This window comes from Palaemon carinicauda, chromosome 1 (assembly GCF_036898095.1).
Source record: "Palaemon carinicauda isolate YSFRI2023 chromosome 1, ASM3689809v2, whole genome shotgun sequence".
Classification (NCBI taxonomy): domain Eukaryota; kingdom Metazoa; phylum Arthropoda; class Malacostraca; order Decapoda; family Palaemonidae; genus Palaemon; species Palaemon carinicauda.
This window is the reverse complement of record NC_090725.1, coordinates 110,817,640-110,845,139: the sequence shown is the minus strand read 5'-3', so window position 1 is coordinate 110,845,139 and position 27,500 is coordinate 110,817,640. Positions and strand designations below refer to the sequence as shown.

Sequence of the window (27,500 nt, the reverse complement as noted above, 5' to 3'; positions counted from 1 at the left end):
TCGTTTAGACTCCTCTAACTTAACTGACCGCTACTGTTCAAGTCTTGTGTTGTGATCTGAGATATATCTCTGTCAAATGTTCTTATTAGCAATGTGCTAATTTGATCTCTTTATGTCTATTTCATTATTCTTTATACCATTATAGGTTTGGGGTAGACATTATATCAGAAGATTATATATTTGGTATGGACAATAAATCAGATAATTATAAGTTTGGTTGGACAATAAATCAAATAATTATAAGTTTGGGTGGACAATAAATCACATGATTATAGGTTTGGGGTTGACAATGAATCACATAATTATAGATTTGGATGGAAAATAAATCACATGATTCTAGGTTTGGAAGGACAATAAATCAAACGATTATAGGTTTTGTTTGGACAATATATCAGATAATCATAGGTTTGGATGGACAATAAATCAGATAATTATAAGTTTGGGTGGGCAATAAATCAGATAATTATAAGTTTGGGTGGACAATAAATCAGACAATTATATATTTGGGTAGGACAATAAATCAGATAATTATAGGTTTGTGGTGGACAATAAATCACTTGATTATTGGTTTGTGGTGGACAATAAATCACTTGATTATTGGTTTGTGGTGGACAATAAATCACTTGATTATTGGTTTGTGGTGGACAATAAATCAGACGATTATAAAATCTGGGAATTCAAAAACAGACACTCAAGTACTCTTAAGGAATTAAGAGTATACAAATCAATATATCCTTAATATTTCTAAGAGTATTCGAATAGATATAGCCTTGATATTTCCAAGAGTATTTGAATCGATATATCTTTAATATTTCTAAGAGTATTCGAATCTATATATCCTTAATATTTCTAATTCGAATCAACATATCCTTAATATATCTAAATATTTCTAACAGTATTCGAATCGATATATCCCTAATATTTCCAAGAGTATTCGAATCGATATATCCTTAATATTTCCAACAGTATTCGAATCGATATATCCTTAATATTTCCAAGAGTCTTCGAATCGATATATCCTTAATATTTCCAAGAGTCTTCGAATCGATATATCCTTAATATTTCCAAGAGTCTTCGAATCGATATATCCTTAATATTTCCAAGAGTCTTCGAATCGATATATCCTTAATATTTCCAAGAGTCTTCGAATCAATATATCCTTAATATTTCTAAAAATATTCGAATCGATATATCCTTAATATTTCTAAGAGTATTCAAATCGATATATCCTTAATATTTCTAAGAATATTCGAATCGATATATCCTTAATATTTCTAAGAGTATTCAAATCGATATATCCTTAATATTTCTAAGAGTATTCAAATCGATATATCCTTAATATTTCTAAGAATATTCGAATCGATATATCCTTAATATTTCTAAATATTTCTAACAGTATTCGAATCGATATATCCCTAATATTTCCAAGAGTATTCGAATCGATATATCCTTAATATTTCCAACAGTATTCGAATCGATATATCCTTAATATTTCCAAGAGTCTTCGAATCGATATATCCTTAATATTTCCAAGAGTCTTCGAATCAATATATCCTTAATATTTCTAAAAATATTCGAATCGATATATCCTTAATATTTCTAAGAGTATTCAAATCGATATATCCTTAATATTTCTAAGAATATTCGAATCGATATATCCTTAATATTTCTAAGAGTATTCAAATCGATATATCCTTAATATTTCTAAGAGTATTCAAATCGATATATCCTTAATATTTCTAAGAGTATTCGAATCGATATATCCTTAATATTTCTAAGAGTATTCGAATCGATATATCCTTAATATTTCTAAGAGTATTCAAATCGATATATCCTTAATATTTCTAAGAATATTCGAATCGATATATCCTTAATATTTCTAAGAGTATTCAAATCGATATATCCTTAATATTTCTAAGAATATTCGAATCGATATATCCCTAATATTTCTAAGAGTATTCAAATCGATATATCCTTAATATTTCTAAGAATATTCGAATCGATATATCCTTAATATTTCCAAGAGTCTTCGAATCGATATATCCTTAATATTTCTAAAAATATTCGAATCGATATATCCTTAATATTTCCAGGAGTCTTCGAATCGATATATCCTTGATATTTCTAAGAGTATTGGCATCGATATATCCTTAATATTTCTAAGAGTCTTCAAATCGATATATCCTTAATATTTCTAAGAGTATTCGAATTGGTATATCCTTAATATTTCCAACAGTCTTCGAATCGATATATCCTTAATATTTCTAAGAGTATTCAAATCAATATATCCTTAATATTTCTAAAAGTATTCCAATCGACGTATCCTTAATATTTCTAAGAGTATTGGAATCGATATATCCTTAATATTTCTAAGAATCCTCTAATCGATATATCCTTAATACTTCTAAGAGTATTCGAATCAATATATCCTTAATATTTCTAAGAGTATTCGAATTAATAGATCCGTAATATTTCTAATTCGAATCAATATATCCTTAATATTTCTAAGAGTATTCGAATCGATATATCCTTGATATTTCTAAGAGTATTTGAATCGATATATCCTTAATATTTCTAATTCAAATCAATATATCCTTAATATTTCTAAGAGTATTCAAATCAATATATCCTTAATATTTCTAAGAGTATTACTAATCGATATATTCTTAATATTTCTAAGAGTATTCGAATCAATATATCCTTAATATTTCTAAGAGTATTCGAATCAATGCAGTATATCCTTAATATTTCTAATTCGAATCAATATATACTTAATATTTCTAAGAGTATTTGAATCGATATATCCTCAATATTTCTAAGAGTATTACTAATCTATATATCCTTAATATTTCTAAGAGTATTCGAATCGATATATCCTTAATATTTCCAAGAGTGTTAATATCGATATATCCTTGATATTTTTAAAAGTATTCAAATTAATATATCCGTAATATTTCTAATTCGAATCAATATATCCTTAATATTTCTAAGAGTATTCAAATCGATATAACCTTAATATTTCTAAGAGTATTCAAATTGATATATCCTTAATATTTCTAAGCTTATTCGAATCGATATATCCTTAATATTTCTAAGAGTATTCGAATCGATATATCCTTAATATTTCCAAGAGTATTCGAATCGATACATCCTTAATATTTCTAAAAGTATTCAAATCAATATATCCTTAATATTTCTAAGCTTATTCGAATCGGTATATCCTTAATATTTATAAGCTTATTCGAATCGATATATCCTTAATATTTCTAAGCTTATTCGAATCGATATATCCTTAATATTTCTAAGAGTATTCGAATCAATATAACCTTAATATTTCTAAGCTTATTCGAATCGATAAATCCTTAATATATCTAAAAATACTGGAATCGATATATCCTTGATATTTCTAAGAGTATTCGAATCAATATAACCTTAATATTTCTAAGCTTATTCGAATCGATAAATCCTTAATATATCTAAGAATACTGGAATCGATATAACCTTAATATTTCTAAGAGTATTCGAATCAATATAACCTTAATATTTCTAAGCTTATTCGAATCGATATATCCTTAATATTTCTAAGCTTATTCGAATCGATATATCCTTAATATTTCTAAGAGTATTCGAATCAATATAACCTTAATATTTCTAAGCTTATTCGAATCGATAAATCCTTAATATATCTAAGAATACTGGAATCGATATATCCTTGATATTTCTAAGAGTATTCAAATCGATATATCCTTAATATTTCCAAGAGTATTCGAATCTATGCATCCTTAATATTTCTAAGAGTATTCGAATCAATATAACCTTAATATTTCTAAGCTTATTCGAATCGATAAATCCTTAATATATCTAAGAATACTGGAATCGATATATCCTTAATATTTCTAAGAGTATTCAAATCGATAAAACCTTAATATTTCTAAGAGTATTCAAATTGATATATCCTTAATATTTCTAAGAGTATTCGAATCAATATATACTTAATATTTCTAAGAGTATTCGAATCGATATATCCTTAATATTTCCAAGAGTATACGAATCGATATATCCTTAATATTTCTAAGAGTATTAGAATTAATATATATTTAATATTTCCAAGAGTATACGAATCGATATATCCTTAATATTTCTAAGAGTATTTGAATCGATATATACTTAACATTTCTAAGAGTATTCGATTCGATATATCCTTAATATCTCTAAGAGTATTTGAATTGATATATCCTTAATATTTCCTTACAGAAAACGCAATGAAACTTTGGAAAACCACAACGAGACATTGGCAAAACTCCGAAACTCCACAACGTTTAACAAGAGCTCACCACTGAGAAGAAATACAGCGAAGAAAAAGAAAAGGTAAGTTTAAGTTTCCTTGTTGTTTTGAGTTAAAAAACAACATCCCTTTTATTACACTGATTGGAATATACTTTGTTTTTATGGCTTATGTCGTATCTCACCACATTTAATTATCTTGCGAAAGGATAGTGATCATCACTATCATTATTATCACTACCTAAGCTACAACCCTAGTTGGAAAAGCAAGATGCTGTAAGCCCAAGTGCTCCAACAGGGAGAAATAGCCAAGTGAGGAAAATAAATAAAGAAATAAATAAACTACATAGAAAATACTGAATAACTAATATAAAATATTTTAAATTCAATAACAAAGTGATTGGAGTGCGAAGTTAGGATTTAGGGTGACTTTAGTGAGTGGGGAAACCTTAACGTGGTTAAAGGGTTTGTGTATCGCCATGATCAGCAAAGTTGTACTTGTCAGGGCCACCTATACTAGGATGGGTTGCTGTGAGCAATCAGACTAAAATCCCCCAACTATCACCAATCCGCAGTGTCCAGCGTGGTGATGAAAACTGGCCAAACCCCAGACATGAATAAGGACATGTCTTAGGCGTTTGTCATGCATTGGGCTAGAAAAGGCTGCATTTGTGGTTGTACATTAACTAAAGTGTTTTAGAATGTATTGTATCTTGGCTCTTCAAAAGAGACTCATTATCTCTGTTTATTTTGATTGATATATTGTCAAATTTAAAACCAACATTTTGCACAGTTCTATTGCTTCAGGAAACACTCAGGCACACTATTCTATTTGTTGCCTTATTTCCTTTCCTCAATGGGCTATTTTACTTCTTGGAGCCCTTGGGCTTATATCAACCTGCTTTTTGAACTAGGGTGTAGCTTAGCTAGTAATAATAAGAATGATAACAATAACCTTTTAATTTTATCTATTTCTAACAGGAACACCGGTGAGTGGCTGACCAACATGTTTATGAACCTCGTCAAGAACATCAAGAAAGATCCAATCGACTTGCTCTTCCATCAGTCTAGTTCTATAAGCTTACAAAGTAGAGACCTGTCTCTGGAAACAGAAGGCCACGAAGAGGCTTTCAAACTACTCCAAGATTTCAAAGGAAAACCCTTGATTGTGAAACATTTCTAGAGCTTTGGAGTGAGTTGAGGAACTTCGGGTATTTAGTATCGTCTTCAATACTCTTGGAAAAGATCAAAGAAGACTGGCAAATCCTTGTTTAAGTGTTGTTCATAGGGAAACTGATGGCCAGAAAGCATTACTTCTTTGTCAAATGTTGCTTCCAAAAATAGGTAACTGATGGTCAGAAAGCATTGCTCCTTTATTAAGTGCTGTTTTCAGACAGGAAACTGATGGCCAAAAAGCTTTACTTCTTCTTTATCAAGTGCTGTTTCCAGACATAGGAAACTGATGGTCAGAAAGCTTTACTTCTTTATCAAGTGTTGTTTCCAGACATAGGAAACTGATGATCAGAAAGCATTACTTCTTTATCAAGTGTTGTTTCCAGACAGGAAACTGATTGCCAGAGAGCTTTACTTCTTATCAAGTGTTTTTTCCAGACATAGGAAACTGATGGCCTGAAAGCTTTACTTCTTTATCAAGTGTTGTTTCCAGTTACAGGAAACTGATGGCCGGAAGGCTGTACTTTTTTTTATCAATTGCTGTTCCCAGACATAGGAAACTAATGGCTGGAAAGCTGTACTTTTTTTATCAATTGCTGTTCCCAGATACAGGAAACTGATGGCCCGAAAGCTGTATTTTTTTTTTATCAATTGCTGTTCCCAGACATAGGAAACTGATGGCCAGAACACTGTACTTTTTGTATCAATTGCTGTTCCCAGACATAGGAAACTGATGGCCAGAACACTGTACTTTTTGTATCAATTGCTGTTCCCAGACATAGGAAACTGATGGCCAGAAAGCTTTACTTCTTTATCAAGCGTTCTTTCCAGACATACGAAACTGATGGCCAGAAAGCTTTACTTCTTTATCAAGCGTTGTTTCTAGACATAGGAAACTGATAATCAGAAAGTTTTACTTCTTATCAAATGTTGTTTCCAGACATAGGATACTGATGGCCAGAAAGCTTTACTTCTTATCAAGTGTTGTTTCCAGACATAAGAAACTGATGGCCAGAAAGCTTTACTTCTTATCAAGTGTTGTTTCCAGACATAAGAAACTGATGGCCAGAAAGCTTTACTTCTTTTCAAGTGTTGCTTCCACACATAGGATACTGATGGCCAGAAAGCTTTACTCCTTATCAAGTGCTGTTTTCAGACATAGGATACTGATGGCCAGAAAGCTTTACTTTCTTATCAAGTGTTGTTTCCAGACATAAGAAACTGATGTCAGAAAGCTTTACTTCTTATCAAATGTTGTTTCCAGACATAAGAAACTGATGGTCAGAAAGCTTTATTTCTTATCAAGAGTTGTTTCCAGACATAGGAAACTGATGATCAGAAAGTTTACTTCTTTATCAAGTGTTGTTTCCTGACATAGGAAACTGATGGCCAGAAAGCTTGACTTCTTATTAAGTGTTGTTTTCACATAGGAAACTGATGGCCAGAAAGCAGTACTTTTTTTCTTTCTTTTTTTTAAATACTGTTTCCAGACATAGGAAATTGATGTTCAGAAAGCTTTACTTCTCATCAAGTGTTGTTTCCAGACATAGGAAACTGATGATCAGAAAGCTTTACTTCTTTATCAAGTGCTGTTTCCAGACATAGGAAACTGATGATCAGAAAGTTTTACTTCTTAACAAGTGTTGTTTCCAGACATAGGAAACTGATGATGAGAAAGCTTTACTTCTTTATCAAGTGCTGTTTCCAGACATAGGAAACAGATGATCATAAAGCTTTATTTCTTTATCAAGTGTTGTTTCCAGACATAGGAAACTGATGATCAGAAAGTTTTACTTCTTATCAAGTGTTGTTTCCAGACATAGGAAACTGATGATGAGAAAGCTTTATTTCTTTATCAAGTGTTGTTTCCAGACATAGGAAACTGATGATCAGAGAGCTTCACTTCTTTATCAAGTGCTGTTTCCAGACATAGGAAACAGATGATCATAAAGCTTTACTTCTTTATCAAGTGCTGTTTCCATACAGGAAACTGATGATCAGAAAGCTTTCCTTCTTATTTATCAAGTGCTGTTTCCAGATAAAAGAAACTGATGGCCAGAAAACTTTACTTCCTATCAAGTGTTGTTTCCTTCCTATGTCTGATCAGAAAGCTTTACTTCTTGATCATGTGGTGTTTCTAGGACTCTTGAAGACGGTTCATGTTTGCATATATATTCAACGTAGTTTCTAGATGACTTAGGAGAAAAGTCTAGTCATGATATTGGTTTTTAATGTGATTTAAAGAGCCTCGAGAAAAAAGAGATATGTTACATCATAATTAGGAGCTAATTCTACATATTTCAGTCTTCCTATCTTAATTTTTCCACTAATCTATGTGCAATTAGTAGATCCTTTGAAGAGTCGTGGAATTAAATAGGACCTAAAAATAATATACCACTTTTCGTGATTCCAGTGATGACTGAAAATGAATATGAGTAAAACTAATATAACGTTCAATGAAAATACAAAAACAACAAATAAGGGTTATGGACGAACCTCTAGAAATTATCAATGAAGTATCTACCTCGCGTTTACCATGCCATGTGGCATATATCTCCTTGTCCTACTTTCACACTTTGCGGTGAGAATGTGAAGATTTCCTCTAAAGCTTTTAAGTTGGAAATTATTATTAAATATAAATTTCGTTGCTGTATTATTATTCTAATTCCTTTTCTCACATATTCCTTACAATTGATAAGCGTTACTTACACCTATCCTTCCACTTCAATGCTCTCATCTTTCATTCAGCTGAAAAGACAAGGTTGTGTTCAACCAATGGGACTTTCTGAGAGTAATCAGTGTACTTGTGGAGAGCCCATCATATCTATATAGAATCATATACAATTGTCTGAAAATTACAAATAAAAAACTACCCATTACTGAAACCAAACCTGATTTTAAAAGTGAGTTTTTAAATACTCATTAATTAAACAAGACCTGATTTTAAAAGTGAGTTTTTTTATATTGTATGTTAAATGAAAACTAATATTTGCCTACGAAATAGAAAAGTTGTATGAAAACTGATATTTGCCTACGAAATTGAATTTTTTCATAACTTACGTTATATGAAAACTGATATTTGCCTACGAAATTGAGTTTTTTTTATACTTTACGTTATATGAAAACTGATATTTGCCTACGAAATTGAATTTTTTCATAACTTACGTTATATGAAAACTGATATTTGCCTACGAAATTGAGTTTTTTTATACGTTACGTTATATGAAAACTGACATTTGCCTACGAAATTAAGTTTTTTTATACTTTACGTTATATGAAAACTGACATTTGCCTACGAAATTGAGTTTTTTGATACTTTACGTTATATAAAAACTGATATTTGCCTACGAAATTGAGTTTTTTGATACTTTACGTTACATAAAAACTGATATTTGCCAACGAAATTGAGTTTTTTTTTATACTTTACGTTATATGAAAACTGACATTTGCCTACGAAATTGAGTTTTTTGATACTTTACGTTATATAAAAACTGATATTTGCCTACGAAATTGAGTTTTTTGATACTTTACGTTATATAAAAACTGATATTTGCCAACGAAATTGAGTTTTTTTATACTTTACGTTATATGAAAACTGACATTTGCCTACGAAATTGAGTTTTTTGATACTTTACGTTACATAAAAACCGATATTTGCTTCCATGTTGTCAAATATGCTTTCACCAATTCCCCTTGTCTTGTATAGCCTACACTTGTATTTGTATTTCCATCTCAATACGTCTTTTGCACCATCAATTAGATCCTTTCTAGTGCTTCTTTTCCTACTGCATTCCTCACGCAATCCAGGGGGTTCTGTCGTACGTAGAGGTCCTAGCTGTTCTGATGACGATCTTGTAGATACAGACCTATAAAAAAGCTTAAAAAACAAGAGGAAGAGAAATAAGTGTACCTTCAAGCAAGAGAACTCTAACCCAAGACTGTGGAAGACCATGGTACAGAGGCTACGGCACTACCCAAGACTAGAGAGTAATGGTTTTGGAGTGTCCTCCTAGAAGAGCTGCTTGCCATAGCTAAAGAGTCTCTTCTATAAATAGTGAAAATAGAAAAGACAAATAAAAAGTCGAATATAGGAAGAAAAGCAACTAGCTTTAGTAAAGAACAACTAATAAGTGAGATTGGTTAGTGTCGGCCTTCCAGGTGGAGCCATCATGGTAGGGCATAAGGTTTGTCACTGTGTCATTTCGGATATCAAAAAGGGGAAATGTGGTAGCCTATTGGATACGTCCCTGCCTGGCAATCTGTTGGAGGGGGGTTCGAGACCCGCTCAAGCTCGATAGTTTCTTGTAGTATCTACAACCTCACCGTTCTTGTGAACTAGGAACTGGGGGTCGGGTTTGAGGGAGCCTATAGGTCTAACTGATAAGTCAGCAGCCATTGCCTGGCCCTCCCTGGTCCTAGCTTGACGGAAAAGGGACTCAGGAACTGATCATAATGTATATATGTTCAGTCTCTAGGGCATTGTCACTTTCCCTTGCCTCTGCCATTCACGAGTGGCCTTTAAACATTCAAACATGTGTTTTACTCTCCAAGTATAACATTAAATCATGCAATTGTTTGAGAATGAAAAGAAAAAAAAAATTCCCGTATATGAAACAAGTCGATAAAAATATTGATAACAGCAATATGTTATTTTTCTGAAATGGTCGAATTAAATCATCACTCTTAAACAGGGATGATAAAATAATATACAATTTTCTGGATTCCCATTATAATTATCATTTTTAATTTCATACAAAAGAAAAATGAATAGTTACCCATAAAAGCGTTTTCTTTAATAGTGACAGAAAACGTTCTCTAATCTAACATTAGTGCTAGACTACTTTAAATTGTCCAAGAAGTAAATGAGGAAATTGCGATATAAAACATATTATAAAATTCAAATACCAGGAATATATCCAATATACAAAATCTTGTTCTTGAGCACTTCAATTTAGCCACTGAATAATAACAGCAATGAACATGCCAAGTACAGCAACACTGAAGAATATGAGAATAAGAAACCTAATTGGTAAACCAAGTACCAACTAAGGTTAGCTTTTTAATATGTCTAGTACGGTGAGCATTTTAATATTTACATTGGTACAACAATTAAAAAATTGTGCCTTTCATTCAGTGCGAGTTATATAATGGGCTATTTCCATCTCAAAACGTCTTTTGCACCATCAATTTAGACAATTTCTAGTTCGTTTCCTACTGCATTTCTCACGCAATCCAGGCGGTTCTATCGTACGTAAAGGTCCTCTGTCACAGTCTTCTTGCTATCAAGTTGTCTCTGGAGGAGGGCCCTTCTGTAGGCGCTGGTCCTCATGTCTTCTCGTTCTGATGGGTAATGCAGCTTGAAGTATACGTCAGCCCTAGGTATACATGAGATATACTCACGATACCTTCGTTATGGTTCCCTTCGCCTAGGACATCAAGACTTTCTGCAGGAAATTTGAGGATTGCAGTTCCCTCAAGTTAACCATGGAACAGATTAATGATGGATGGCTCCCCTTCCTTAATGTCTTAATTTCATTGACTACATCTGGCTTTCACACCAAGGTTTATACTGAGACGAAAAACCTTGGTTTATGTCTGGTGGCGATAATGAATGACTAGCTAGATACAAGGCCTCCACTGTAATAACTTACGTCTGACACCAAGGTTTATACTAAGCTGACTAACCTCGGTTTATACTTGAATGGCGATAGTGAATTACCAGCTACATACAAGGCCTCCACTATACTAGCTTACATCCGCAGGGCTCTCTCGCATTGCTCCTCCCGGGCGGATATCCATGATACTGGACTGAATTACGCAAGTCTTAACGAATAATGGATATTAAAACAGGCAGATCAACCGTGAGATTAAGCAGGCCATGGATACCTAATGCCAAGCTGAGCAGCGGACCGAAAATACTACCACAAGGATAAACCTTCAATATTAAAGTTTTATACACAGCAACTACCTGCAAGATGAGATAGCTGTGAAAGATATCAAGAACCACGTCTCTTATCGTCTATTATCAAACATCCAAGACAAATTCACTAATCATGAAAATAATCACCCAGGACTTCCTCAAGCAGTCTAATGTGGTTTATTCTTATCAAAGCCTAGTTCCAGGATGCCCTGGAAAATCTTCGCAATGACCACAACGCGACTAGCTTAGCATTCATTTTGCAGAGTACAACAAGGTGCTATAAACACTCATGCTACTCAAACTCACAATACTACCATCAGACATAAAGACATCAGGAGAAATACCAAGATTACGGGAAGAGCACCGGATCTTGGAAGTCCTCTATATCTAACGGGAGAAATCTCCACTGAATACAACACATGAAATGCTCCTTCTCCCTTCCCGCAGGATTAATACCCAACCCCCAAAAATGAATTTTACCGATATAGACATCCCAAATGATGATATCCCCGAAATTTGCCCAACGAGCACCTCAACCAATTAGAGAGCAGATGTAAACGAGCAAAGTGGTGACACAACGCCCGAGATTGAGTGGAGTAGCAGACTGGCTGATGCTGAGCCTCACCTGGCGAGCTCCTCAGCCGATGAGAATTCAGTGCATCGCTTACATCTCTACTTGCTCCACCCACGGCGGCCAATGTAAATTCAACACCAGTTTCTACAATTCTCCTCTGCCATGCATAAGGAACCCACAAACACTGATTGAACCATTCCAGGCTGAAGAAGCGAGAACCACACCCCTCGAAACGCGATGCTGTTTTATTTGCTTACTTGTGACTTTGCACATTTATTGGTGTACATTTATTTGTAATAAATCCTGAATAGAGATTTATCCCGACTTTGCCTTTCCGATGATAAAAATTGAATTTTGCACTGCTCATGGTAGAATGCAGTACTGCTGAAAAGAAACTTATCAGAGATATAGAGAACTTAAACTACAAGCTCAATGTCACTGAGGCAGCAATCATTTTTAACGAAAACCTGAATAATAATAATAATAATAATAATAATAATAATAATAATAATAAAGATGATGATGATGATGATGATGATTAGCTAAGGTACAACTCTACTTGGAAGATCAGGATGCTATAAGATACTTTAAGAACAGCACCAACATTAAAATAGTTCTGTCTTATATAAACTATAAAAAAAGGCTCATGTCAATCTGTTCAACATAAAAAAAAACATTCGTTGCAAGTTTAGGAGTGGTGTTTGTAAGAGCCCAAACAGTTTCGTACAATTGCATGCAAATGTAAGTATCAACATTTAAAAATCGCTTGCAATAACAGGTTCACTTTCCCTTTGCCTACATACACACACCGAATACTCTGCCCTATTCCTTACATATTCTCTTCTGTCCTCATACACTTGACAACACTGAGTTTACCAAACAATTCTTCTTCACCCAAGCGGTTACTGCACTGTAATTGTTCAGTGGCCACTTTCCTCTTGGTAAGGGTAGAAGAGACTCTCTAGCTATGGTAAGCAGCTCTTCTAGAAGGACACTCCAAAATCAAACAATTGTTCTCTAGTCTTGGGTAATGCCATAGCCTCTATACCATGGTCTTACAATGTCTTGGGTTAGAGTTCTCTTGCTTGATGGTACACTCGGGCACACTATTCTATCTGATTTCTCTTGCTCTTGTTTTGGTAAAGTTTTTATAGTTTAAATAGGAGATACTTATTTTCATGTTGTTACTATTCCTGAAATATTTTATTTTTCCTTGTTTCCTTTCCTCACTGGGCTATTTTGCCTGTTGGAGCCCCTGGGCTTATACCATCCTGCTTTTCCAACTAGGGTTGTAGCTTAGCAAGTATTATTATTATCATTATTAATAATAATAATAATATTATTATTATTAATAATAATAATAATAATAATAATAATAATAATAATAAAAATAATAATAATAATAATTGGGGAAGTTGCGCATTTCTAACAGAAGTTACTTTCGTGACATACGCATCAATTTCGTGATTAGAACATTGCAACAGTATTGCATAGACCAAATTGTTAATTAAGAAATCAGTCATTTATTTTGTGAAATGACATTATTCGCAAGGAATGTCTTGTGTCAATTAAGCCAATTATTTGTTCCTGAAGACAGTGTCATGGTAAGAAAATTATACTGTAATTTTAGACTTTCCTGTGTCACATGATGTCACATATGTCAGCTCCTAATCAAAAGACTTTCATGATTGCTATATGTCAGTTCCTAATTAAAAAGAAACTTTCATTATCGCATATGTCAGTTCCTATCTAAAAAAAAACTTTCATTATCACATTATGTCAGTTCCTATCTAAAAAAAAAAAAACTTTCATTATCATATTATTTCAGTTCCTGTTTATAAAGATTTTCATCATCATATATGTCAGTGTTTATAAATAAAGACTTTCATTATCACATCATGTCAGTTCCCCTTTAAAAAGATTTTCATTATCACATATGTCAGTTTCTCTTTAAAAATACTTTCATTATCACATATGTCAGTTCATATTTAAAAAGAGACTTTCATTATCACATATGTCAGTTTCTCTTTAAAAAGGCTTTCATTATCACATATGTCAGCTCTTCTTTAAATAGACTTTCATCATCACATATGTCAGTTCCTCTTTAAAAAGACTTTCATTGTCACATATATCAGTTCCTATTTAAAATACTTTCATTATCACAAATCCGTTCATATTTTAAAAAGACTTTCATTATCACATTATGTCAGTTCCTATTTAAAAAGAGACTTACATGATCACATTATGTCAGTTCCTATTAAAAAAGAGACTTTAATTATCACATTATGTCAGTTCCTATTTAAAAAGAGACTTTCATTACCACATTATGTCAGTTCCTATTTAAAAAGAGACTTTCATTATCACATTATGTCAGTTCCTATTTAAAAAGAGACTTTCATTATCACATATGTCAGTTCCTATTTAAAAAGAGAATTTCATTATCACATTATGTCAGTTCATATTTAAAATGAGACTTTCATTATCACTATATGTCAGTTCCTATTTAAAATACTTTCATTATCACAAATCAGTTCATATTTTAAAAAGATACTTTCATTATCACATATGTCAGTTCCTATTTAAAAAGAGACTTTCATTATCACATTATGTCAGTTCATATTTAAAATGAGACTTTCATTATCACTATATGTCAGTTCCTATTTAAAAAGACTTTCATTATCACATATGTCAGTTCATATTTAAAATACTTTCATTATCACAAATCAGTTCATATTTTAAAAAGATGCTTTCATTATCACATATGGTCAGTTCCTATTTAAAAAAAGACTTTCATTATCACATATGTCAGTTCCTATTTAAAAAGACTTTCATTATCCCTTAGGGTGGTAGAACATATTTTAAAGGTTTCAAACTGCCACTGTTTAAAAAAAAAAATATCAATTGTTAAGATAAAATATGAAATTAATATAAGTTAATGATGTAATTATCATTATTATTATTATTATTATTATCATTATTACTATTAAAAGCTAAGCTACAACCCTAAATGGAAAAGCAGGATGCTATAAGCCCAAGAGCTCCAACAGGGAAGAATAGCCCAGTGAGGAAAGGAAATAAGGAAATAAATAAACTGCAAGAGACGAAATGAACAATGAAAATAAAATATTTCAATAATGAAATAAATATTTTATTATTTAGATTTTTCATGATACCCATTTTCAAACTTTTTTGTTTTAGTGTTTGTGTTTTTTTCAAAAATAAATAATGTTTTATTTGCATCTTTCATTCTATGCCATTTTCAAACCTATTTCTGTTTCTGATCAATTTTTGTTTGCTTGCTTTGTTTACTCGCCCCTGGAAATGCGCCTCGTAAGCATATTTGCTACGTCAGCATTCGCATTATAAACCATTCGCATATTTCCCCCTCATGGAAAGAGATTTCCCCTTGCCCTGTGTGCAAATAGCCATAATAGTTCTCATTACACCAATGTATGAGTTACTGTTTACTACGTGACTTGTAAATTCTAATTTCATTTTATCTTTTTAAGTTTTTACATTTTATATATGAAAAATATATCTTAATATCGTTACTGTTCTTAGAATATTTTATTTTAAATGTTCAAATCTTCTTCTGTAGTTTATTTCATTTCCTCCTTTGGCTGGTTTTCCCTGTTGGAGCTCTTGGGTGTATAACATCCTTCCCTAAACTTTTCTTCTAGTTTTTCCTTATTTTCTTTCCTCACTGGGCTATTTTCCCGGTTGGAGCCCTTGGGCTTATATCATCCTGCTTTTCCAACTAGGGTTGTAGCTTAGCTAATAATAATAATAATAATGATAATAATAATAATAATAATAATAATAATAAATGATAATAATAATAATATTAATAATAATAATAACAATAATTAATAATAATAATATTAATAATAATAATAATAAAAGCTGATAGTAATAATAATAATAATAATAATAATAATAACAATAATAATAATAATAATAATAATAATAATAATAACAACAACAACAACAAGAATACTACTACTACTACTATTACTACTACTACTACTAATAATAATAAATGATGATGATAATAATAATAATAATAATAGTAATAATATCTTGGTAGGAGACCCTCCTTCAAACAGGTAGAGTTGAATACTATGGCTGCATCGGCAGAATTCAATTTCTTGTCTAATTTCTCGATTCTACGGACAATTCTCTTTTCAGGGTTGCTACATTCAGCTAGCAAGTTGGCGAAGTTCATCAGGTGGGTAAAGAATACAATTTAGGTTAAGGCTGGATGTAATTAAAACGAGTACAAGTACCTGTAATACTCGAAAATTACAACAGGTAAAGTCAGGAGTGGATCGCGACACGTTTCGGAACTGCTTGCTCCGTCTTCAGGCGAGAAGTGAGGCTCTGGCTGGATCTGGGTCCTTATATATCCCGGCTCTGGTTCGTAGAGAGGGGCCTCGAATTTTGATTGGTCGAGCGGAGGTTATAGGTTCGGGTGGCAGATGTACGACGAGCTCGGCTCAGCCTCCCAGGCTGAGAGGTAGGAAGGAATCCTGGATCTTGATTGGTCAGGACGCGTGCCGAGCCAGCCAAAAAGTCAGGCAGGCTCCTCTCTCGCTCAGTGGACTGGGCTGAGAGAGGTATCCGAGCTCCCCGATTGGCTGAGGCGTGCGCCGAGACGGGCTCAAAGTCAGGCAGCCCATTCCTATGCTCAGCAGACTGGAATTCCGGACCATGCTCGCCGCCAAAATCAGCATTCGGCCAGACGATTTCTTATTTTGTGGGGGTGTCAGGATCGGGGTTGTCATCATTCTGGGGGTCTTGTTCTTGGTTCCGAGCGTTGGTACGTCGACAGGATGGTAGGAGGAACATCTCTTGAGTCGTATTCAACGCTGGTTTCTCGTTCTGGATTAACAGGACTTCCAATATTCGTAAGCGCCTGCTGTCCGGGGCGCTGCCGATAAATTTGGTATTGGCGACGATGTCTGCCCGGCTAATTTGGGTGTTATGTCGCTGTAGAGCATGATTTCTAATAGCACCTTGCTGGACGTGGCACGAAATCCTCTTCGAAAGTTTCATTGTAGTCATACCGATGTATTTGCCGGGGCATCCTCGGACTGGGCATTGATAAGAGTAGACTACATTTGTTTTCTTCAGAAGGTCGTTATCAGGGGGCGCTGGATTGTTCCTCATGATCAAGCTGCGGGTTTTTTCAGTCTGGTAATAGGTGATGAGTTTCACTTTCGTGATCTCATCAGTAGGTGACACGTTGTTAGTGATGATGTCTTTAATGGCCTTCTCATCCCGCTGATATTCTGTGTGCATGAGGCCCTTGTAGTAAAGTTTGATGTCTCTAGATCCGAGAAATTGGACGCCCCCTGGACCTATAACCTCCGCTCGACCAATCAAAATTCGAGGCCCCTCTCTTCGAACCAGAGCCGGGATATATAAGGACCCAGATCCAGCCGGAGCCTCACTTCTCGCCTGAAGACGGAGCAAGCAGTTCCGAAACGTGTCGCGATCCACTCCTGACTTTACCTGTTGTAATTTTCGAATATTACAGGTACTTGTAATTGTATTAATTACATCCAGCCTTAACCTGAATTGTATTCTTCACCCACCTGATGAACTTCGCCAACTTGCTAGCTGAATGTAGCAACCTTGAAAAGAGAATTGTCCGTAGAATCGAGAAATTGGACAAAAAATTGAATTCTGCCGATGCAGCCATAGTATTCAACTCCAATAGTAATAATAATTATAATAACCCAGTTATGGCCATATGGCTTTTGGATGGTAAGTGAGAGAAGGAAAACCGATCAAACATAAAGAGAATTTAGTGTCGAAAATCAATGTTTTGCTTGAAAACTAAAAGGAATATTTGCAGTGTGTGTGTGTGTGTGTGTGTGTGTGAGTGTGTGTGTGTGTGAAGTCGTCTAGAGTTGTTAATAAATTCCTTTCTTTAATCATAGTTTTATTCAGACCATCCTCGGAAAGTACAATAACCTATATCCATTCATATACACAAGTATCATTATCATTATTATTATCAGTATTATTATCAAAATTTTTATTATTATTATTATTATTATTATTATTATTATTATTATTATTATTATTATTAATATTTGCTAAGCTACAACCCCAGTTGGAAAAGCAGGCTGCTATAATCCTAAGGGCTCCAGCCGGGAAAATAGCCCAGAGAGGAAAGGAAATAAGGAAAACTAGAAGAATAGTTTAAGATCAATAATAACATTGAAATAAATCTTTCATTCATAAACTATAAAAACTTCAAAATGACAAGAGGAATAGAAACAAGACAGTATAGTGTACCGGAGTGTACCCTCAAGCAAGAGATCTCTAACTCAAGACAGTGGAAGACCATGGTACAGAGGTTATGGCACTTCTCCATTCATTATCTCCTACTTATCAGATCAGATACAAAGCTAAACAAAACAGCATAACCCTCTACAATCAAACCATTGTTCTCTTATCTTGGGTAGTGCCATGGCCTCTGTACCATGGTCTTCCACTGTCTTGGATTAGAGTTCTCTTGCTTGAGGGTACACTCGGGCACACTATTCTATCTTATATCTCTTCCTCTTGTTTCGTTAAAGTTTTTATGGTTTATATAGGAAATATTTATTTGAATGTTGTTACTGTTCTTAAAATATTCTAGTTTTCCTTGTTTCCTTTCCTCACTGAACTATTTTCCCTGTTGGAGCCCCTAGGCTTATAGCATCCTGCTTTTCCGACTAGGGTTAAAATATTTTATTTTTCCTTGCTTACTTTCCTTACTGGACTATTTTCTCTGTTAGAGTCCCTGGGTTTATAGCATCCTGCTTTTCCAACTAGGGGTTAAAATATTTCATTATTCCTTGTTTACTTTCCTCACTGGACTATTTTCTCTGTTAGAGCCCCTGGGTTTATAGCATCCTGCTTTTCCAATTTGGGGTTAAAATATTTCATTATTCCTTGTTTACTTTCCTTACTGGACTATTTTCTCTGTTAGAGCCCCTGGGTTTATAGCATCCTGATTTTCCAACTAGGGGTTAAAATATTTCATTATTCTTTGTTTACTTTCCTCACTGGACTTTTTTCTGTTAGAGCCCCTGGGCTTAAAGTATCCTGCTTTTCCAATTAGGGTTGTAGCTTAGCAAGTAAGTATAATAATAACAACTAAGTCGTCTAGAGTTGTTAATAAATTCATTTCTTTAATCACAGTTTTATTCAGACCTTCCTCGGAAAGTAACGTAAATCAATTCACATACGCAAGTAACAAACGCATTCTACGCAGTGTGGCATTAACGCTTAAATCTTTGCTAAATCAACCCATAACTCAGATATTAATCCCAACACCTCACCATTACTGGATATTTCTTTTAATTCCCTTTCATTAGCAAGCAATATCTCACATTTTCATTTTCTTCATTTGCCATTTATTTTCTATTTCCGAATGTTACAGTTCTCTTGCTTGAGGGTACATTTCAGTAAACTAATCTATCTTACTTCTTTTCCTCTTAGTTTTTTATTTATTTTTTTATTTTTATAGTTTATATTTAAAAGAGCTATCTAAATGTTATTACCATTCTTGAAATATTTTATTTTAATTGTTTGTTACTTCTCTTGTAGTTTATTACCTAATTTTCTTTCCTCATTGGGTTATTTTTTTCTATTTTGTAGCCCCTGGGCTTATAGCATCTTGCTTTTCCAACTAAGGTTGTAGCTCAGCTAGTAATAATAATAATAACAATAATAATAATAATAATAAAAACACAGTCTTCTCGAATGGTTTCTTTAATTCCTTGTTTTCTTTCCTCACTGGGCAATTCTTTTCCTGTTGGAGCCCCTGGGCTTATAGCATATTGCTTTTCCAACTAGGGCTGTAGCTCAGCTAACAAAAAAAAAAAAAAAAAAAAAAAAAAAAAAAAATAATAATAATAATAATAATAATAATAATAATAATAATAATAATAATAACACAGAGTTCTCGAACAGTTTCTTTCAAACAATCCCTACCCTTTCTGTGGACAAAGCACTAACCCCAAATCAAAGATGGCTGTGAATAATTGCTTGCATTAACAGATAAAGGTGAATTTGTACTGCTGCTATTCATGTTCATTGCAAAGTAATTATGGTTAGTCGATCTCAGAGTTTTATATAATTCATGATATTCTACGAATCGTTTCCCAGAGTCTCAAAGCGATATTCGTGTCACCAAAACAAGACCTGTAGACAGCACGGAATCGGTATTACAACAAACACAAAGACGATGCATAGAAGATATCTCCTTTATTACATAAAGAACGACACTATCGTTAAAACAGATACTACAGCTAGAGAGTTATGGGGTCCTTTCACTGGCCAGACAGTATTACAGTGCATCCTTCTCTCTGGTTACGGTTCACTTTCCCTTTGTCTACACATACACCGAATAGTCTGGCCTATTCTTTACAGATTCTCCTCTGTCCTCATACACCTGACAACACTGAGATTACCAAACAATTCTTCTTCGCTCAAGGGGTTAACTACTGCACTGTTCAGTGGCTACTTTCCTCTTGGTAAGGGTAGAAGAGACTCCTTAGCCATGGTAAGCAGCTCTTCTGGGAGAAGGACACTCCAAAATCAAACCATTGTTCTCTAGCCTTGGGTACTGCCATAGCCTCTGTACCATGGTCTTCCACTGTCTTAGGTTAGAGTTCTCTTGCTCGGGCACACTATTCCATCTTATTTCACTTCCTTTTGTTTTATTGAAGTATTTATAGTTTATATAGAAAATATTTATTTCAATGTTGTTACTGTTCTTAGAATATTTAATTCTTCCTTGTTTCCTTTCTTCACTGGGCTATTTTCCCTGTTGGGGCCCCTGGGCTTATAGCATCTTGCTTTTCCAACTAGGGTTGTAGCTTAATAATAATAATAATAATAATAATAATAATAATAATAATAATAATAATAACGGATGAGACATCGGAACATGGTTTTTTTTTTTTTCACTTTATTACAAAAAGGTTCATGAATACACTGAGTACAGCCGATACTCTCAAGTGAGTACCTTGTCTAATGAACGCACAGAGGCTACTGACTACCCCTCGCAAGCAAGATGCAATCTTGCTAGAACAACAAGCTGAATTGTTAGGTTTTGTGGAATTCTCCACTGTGATGGAAATATACTGTCACATACATCAACTCATGATAAAACACATATTTTGCATACAAGGATTAGGACACTAATATTTAATAATGAATATTTTAAGCTTATAATTCAGATGATTCGAATAGTTCTGATCCTGTAAAATACATTCCAATACATTTAGGGTTGTGGTGGCCGATGTGGTGACGTCCCTGACTGGTGAATGGCAGACTGGGGTTCGAGTCTTGCTCAAACTCGTTAGATTCTTTGGTCGCTGCAATATAATTATCCTTGTGAGCTAATAATGGGAGGGTTTAGGGGAGCCTATAGGTCTATCTGCTGAGTCATCAGCAGCCATCGCCTGGCCTTCCTTAGTCCTGGCTTGGGTGGAGAGGGGGCTTGGGCACTGATCATATGTATGTATGGTCAGCCAGAAGGGCCAGGTAATATACAACAACATCAGCAACAACAACAACAACAACAACTAGCGTGACATGAATATCGCTTTGAGACTCTGGGAAACGGTTCGTGGAATATTATAGATTATATAAAACTCTGAGCTCGAATAACCATGATTACTTTGCAATGAACATGAATAGCAGCAGTACAAATTCACCTTTATCTGTTAATGCAAGCAATTATTCACAGCCATCTTTGATTTGGGGTTAGTGCTTTGTTCAAAGAAGGGGGTAGGGTTAGTTTGGAAGAATCTTTCGAAAAGACTGTGTTTCTATTATTATTATTATTATTATTATCATTATTATTATTATTATCATTATTATTATTATTATTATTATCATTATTATTATTATTATTATTATTATTATAACTAGCTAAGCTGCACCCCTAGTTGGAAAAGTAAGATGCTACAAGCCCAGGGACTCCAAAATGGAAAAAAACTGCCCAGTGAGGAAAGAAAACAAGGAAATAAGGAAACCATTCGAGAAGATTATTATGTGACGGGCCGAGAGAGGAGTTGTGAAATCAAAGGCAGATTGGAAACGACTGAGTTATATTGTTGTGGAACACTCTCCTTATATACAAAACCTCAAGGCAACAGGACATGACAAGTTCACAAGACAGACAATATCACACAGGAAAAACCAGACTTGAATTTTCATGTTCGTTTTAGTGCGAGGGAAGAGCGAAGATACAACCATAATATATACAAAAGGAATTATGTACAATTGTGTGAAACACGGTTGGTACATGGCTCCCCCCCTAAAAATGACATACTGTACATGTTAAATAGGGCGCCCTGATCTAGAGAGGCGAACTGTAGGCGGGTCATCTGGCAGAAGATAAGCAGGTTTTAGACGATCAATGGAGACCCAGTCTTCTTTGCCCCGAATGTTTAGGAGGAATGCTTTCGGACTGCGTCGGATCACAAGGTAAGGTCCCGTGTAAGGGGGCGTTAACGGTGGCTTGCTGGTGTCGTTGCGCAGGAAGACGTGCGTTGCAGAGTGCAAGTCCGTTGGTATGTGATGCTTCGCTGGGGGCTTGTAAGTCTGGCGGCACGGAATAAATTTTCCCACGACGTGACGTATGCGCTGGAGATAGTCGGAGGAGGTTGTAGAAGGAAAAAACTCGGCGGGGACGACCAACGGGTCGCCATACACCATTTTGGCTGCCGAAACGTCGAGGGCGTCTTTAGGAGTGGTCCTTAGTCCAAGGAGGACCCAGGGAAGCTGAGTAAACCAGTTGCAATCCTTGCAGCGGGACATCAAAGCTGCTTTGAGGGTGCGATGAAAACGTTCAACCATTCCATTGGCAGCGGGGTTGTAGGCCGTTGTGTGATGTAGGGTGATGCCCAGGAGATTCGCTAATGACGTCCATAATTGAGAGGTGAAAGTGGTTCCCCTGTCAGAAGTAATATGCTCAGGGATACCGAATCTTGAAATCCATCCAGAGAGTAAGGCAGATATACATGAGGCGGACGTTGCAGTTTCCATGGGAATGGCTTCAGGCCAACGAGTGGAGCGGTCGATGACGGTAAACAGGTAACAATGTCCTTGTGATGTGGGTAGGGGGCCTACAACGTCGACGTGAATGTGTGCGAAACGACGCTGAGGTTGAGGAAAGGTGCCCACTCCTGAATCCGTGTGTCGATGTACTTTGGAAGTTTGGCAAGAAGTACAGGCACGGACCCAATCCTTAGCATCCTTAGAAATGCCGTGCCAAATGAACTTTGCCTTCAGCAACTGTGCAGTAGAACGGCACGAGGGATGTGAAAGGCCGTGGATGAAATCAAACACCTGTCGGCGCATGGGAGCAGGAATCCACGGTCGCGGTCTACCAGTACTGACGTCACAGAGGAGGGTGGTGTTGGAGTTTTCGAGAGGAAAATCCTCCCAACGGAGGGACGTGCAGGATGTCCTACAAGCTTGATACTCTGGATCCTGTCGTTGGGCTTCAGCCAGGGCGTTGTAATCCAATCCCAGTTGAACGGCAGCCAACGTGTTTCTTGACAGGGCATCGGCAACGGGATTCATTTTCCCAGGGACGTATTGGAGGGTGCAATTGTATTCAGCCACAGCGGAGAGATGTCGGCGTTGACGGGCGGACCAGGCGTCAGACTGTCGAGTGAAGGCGTGCACCAGAGGCATGTGGTCTGTGCGAATGACGAAGGGCGTACCTTCTAAGAAATGGCGAAAGTGACGGACAGCCAGGTGCACCGCCAGCAATTCTCGATCGAAGGTAGAATAACCCGATTCTGCCTTGGACAGTTTTCTGCTGAAGAAGGCCAATGGGCGGGGCGAGCCTTTGACCACCTGCTCGAGTACTGCACCAATAGCGACGTTGCTGGCATCGGTGGAGAGAAGGAGAGGGGCATGTGGGATAGGAAAAGTGAGAGCCGCAGCAGTTGATAGGGCCTTCTTTGCATTGCAGAAGGCCGCTTCTTGAAGGGGACCCCACTTCAAGTCCTTTGGCTTGCCCTTGAGGGAGGCGTAGAGGGGAGCAAGAGTGGCGGCAATGGCTGGCAGAAAGCGGTGATAATAGTTGATCATGCCCAAGAATTCCTGCAGAGCTTTGACGGTCGAGGGCGTGGGGAAATTCTGAACGGCTGCTACCTTCTCAGGGAGGGGATGGACTCCTTCAGGAGTGATACAGTGCCCTAAGAACGACACTTCGTTGGCGCCAAAGGTACACTTGTCGTACCGGACTACAAGGCCGTTTTGTTGCAGGCGGTCGAGCACGATGCGCAGGTGACGGAGGTGTTCCTCTTTTGAGGAGGAGAACACAAGTATGTCGTCCACATAACATACACAGAAACGAAGGTCCCCTAAGATGCCATCCATGAGACGTTGAAACGTTGCCCCAGCATTACGAAGGCCAAAACAGGAGTAATTGAAGGTGTATGTGCCAAACGGAGTGGTGATGGCGGTCTTGGGGATGTCTTCTGGGTTCATAGGCACCTGATAATACCCCTTCAGGAGGTCGAGCGTAGAGAAAACCTTTGCTTTGTGCAGGTAGGAGGTTACATCGGCAATGTTTGGGAGGGGGTAGTGATCCGGTTCTGTTTGCATGTTCAGGCGCCTGTAATCCCCGCACGGACGGAGGGAGCCGTCTTTCTTCAGAACGATGTGTAAGGGTGACGACCATGGGCTGGAGGCCTTTTGGCAAAGGCCCATTTTCTCCATTTCGGCGAACGTCTGTTTGGCGGCTTCCAATCGTTCCGGTGCCAGACGTCTGAATTTTGCGAAGACTGGGGGTCCCGTCGTCTTGATATGGTGATAAATACCGTGCTTAGCAGGAACCGTGGGCGTTTGGCAAAGTTCTGGACGGAAAACTTCCGGGTACGACGTGAGGAGGTGGGCGTAGGCATCCGTGGGTGCGCTGATGTGGAGAGCGAGGTTAGAGGGGGCGGGTTGAAGAGGTGTCGACAAGTACGAGTCTGCGTTGATCAATCGTCGGTGGGCGACATCGACCAGAAGGTGGAAATGAGAGAGGAAATCCGCACCGAGGATTGGCATTGTGACGTCAGCAACGAGAAACTTCCAATTGAATTTACCGTTTCCGAACGATAATGTGAGGCTCTCGTAACCGTAGGTGGGTATCGCAGATCCGTTGGCAGCTACCAAGCGGACGTCGGCAGATGTAGACAGACTACGTTGTGCCTTGAAGAGTTTCCTTGGCAAAAGAGAACGACAAGCACCCGTGTCTACCAAAAATCGCACGCCCGTTCCTGCATCCTGTAAAAAGAAAAGATTAGAAACATGGGAGGCCACCGCCACAAGCGATGGCCTACTTACACGTTTTTTGGCCACTGACAATCTTTGGCACATTTCTTCGCGGTTGCCCCGAATCTGAAGTGGTAGTAGCAAAACTGCGGTGGATGGGAGGTAGTAAGTGGCTGTAGAAGTCGTTCGTTGGGGCGCGAGCGATTGGTGGGTGGTGGGCGGCTTTGTCGCCGCTTCGGCACGTTACGGGGTAGGCGTGTATGTCCTACGGCATTCATGTCAGCTTCGGTTGACGTTGAATAGGCATCCTCGTCGTCAGGGGTGGAGGCGTTGATGGAGGTCTTGAAGTGGCTGTCCATAAGGGCGTCGGCTTTGGTCATCAAGTCCTTTATGGGTAAACTATCGACATCGGGTATGGCAGCGCGCACAGGTTCAGGTAAACGGCGTATCCAAAGGGCACGGAGTAGGTTCACCTCGCGAGGAGAGCCGTCTGTGGTAGGTTGAAGGCGAGCGATACTGGTCATTTCCCTGAGGGCAAGCGAAGCCCTTTGGTCCCCCAACGGTTGTTGCGAGAGCTGAAAAAGCTTTGCTATACGGGCGGCTGGCGACGGCGAGTACTGCTGCAGAAGGTATGATTTGAGGTCGTCATACGCTATTGGGGTGTCTCCTTGTTCACAAAGCCAGTCGGATATTTCTGGGAAGGTGTCCTCGGGTATCGCCGCGAGAACATAATCCGCTTTGGTGGTTGAGCGAGTCACACCCCTGATACGAAACTGGACTTCTGCGCGCTGAAACCAAGCAAACGCCTCTCCGCTGGCAAACGATGAAAGTTTGAATGGAGCGGCCGTAGCGCCAACTGCCGTAGAGTCCGTCATAGTACCAACGATGGAGGGGCGAGGGGGTGGGGGAGGAAGGCGGTGGAAGCGAGTCGACTTCCGGGGTCACCAATGTGACGGGCCGAGAGAGGAGTTGTGAAATCAAAGGCAGATTGGAAACGACTGAGTTATATTGTTGTGGAACACTCTCCTTATATACAAAACCTCAAGGCAACAGGACATGACAAGTTCACAAGACAGACAATATCACACAGGAAAAACCAGACTTGAATTTTCATGTTCGTTTTAGTGCGAGGGAAGAGCGAAGATACAACCATAATATATACAAAAGGAATTATGTACAATTGTGTGAAACACGGTTGGTACAATTATTATTACTATCATTATTATTATCATTATTTTTAGCTAAGCTGCAACCCCAGTTGGAAAAGCAAGATGCTACAAGCCCAGGGACTCCAACAGAGAAAAAATTGCACAGTGAAGAAAGAAAATAAGGAAATAAATTTAGCCGTCACTATTGATGGGTCGCGTACACTAGTTTTTACATATATACATTCTTGTTACACATAGCTTTCTTTCTTGGTTTCTTGTAACAATTTCACAGTATTTATTCTGTATCCCCTTACTGAGTGGGGATACCTTAAAGTGGTGAAAGGGTGTGTGTATCGCCATGATAAGCAAAGCTGTACTAGTCAGGGACACCCATACGAAGTTGGTTTGTTGTGAGCGAGCAAAACAAAATCTCCCCTCATCATCATCAATCCATACTGGCCAGCGTGGTGTTGAATACTGGCCAAACCCCAGACATTAATTGACTTGTCTGAGTCCTTTGTCCTGCAGTGGACTAGAAATGGCTGCATTTATTGTTGTTGTTATTCTGCTAAAGCAGTTCTATATATACACAACAATACTACATCTCACATACATAATATAAAGGTAGAATATATAAGGTAGGATTGGATGGCAAAAATCTGTGGTACAGAAAAAAACCAATTTACTATGATTCATCATTTCATTCTTATAGCCTCCTGGCTAGTACAGTAGTAACAAGTTCGCCTTGAATTTCCATGGCAGCACTTTGATCCCCGCTCTGGACTGCCAGTTTAAGTTGTTTACTGGGGAGGCTTTCTTCTGGGGTTGGGCACCACAGTGGGGTGTTAGGTTTGCCCTGTTGACGTTCTGGTGAGCATTTAGTCTGATGAAACTGGAACTGAAACCAGACGCCTTTAACCTTTAATTAGTCTCCTAACTTGCCTTCCATTTGAAAACTCAATGTGCCATATTCAGATCTCTCTCTCTCTCTCTCTCTCTCTCTCTCTCTCTCTCTCTCTCTCTCTCTCTCTCTCTCATATATAAAACATGTATTTTCCTTCAATTGAATAATCTACTTACTGAAAATAGTATAAATTCAAAGCTAAATGGTTAA

General features: G+C 36.9%; 2 protein-coding genes across 2 annotated transcripts in view; one reads left to right on the top strand and one right to left on the bottom strand.

The window, feature by feature from the left end:
- Positions 1-6,862, top strand: part of LOC137642897 (uncharacterized) — a 53,546-nt gene extending 46,684 nt beyond the window's left edge. Inside the window, exons 9-10 of the mRNA XM_068375766.1 lie at positions 4,255-4,368; positions 5,266-6,862. Coding sequence (XP_068231867.1) covers positions 4,255-4,368; positions 5,266-5,467 — 316 coding nt within the window. The 3' untranslated portion in view covers positions 5,468-6,862. The remainder of the gene's footprint in view (positions 1-4,254; positions 4,369-5,265) is intronic.
- LOC137650901 (uncharacterized) overlaps positions 1-27,500 on the bottom strand; it is a 303,393-nt gene that overhangs the window by 108,705 nt on the left and 167,188 nt on the right. The window lies entirely within an intron of this gene.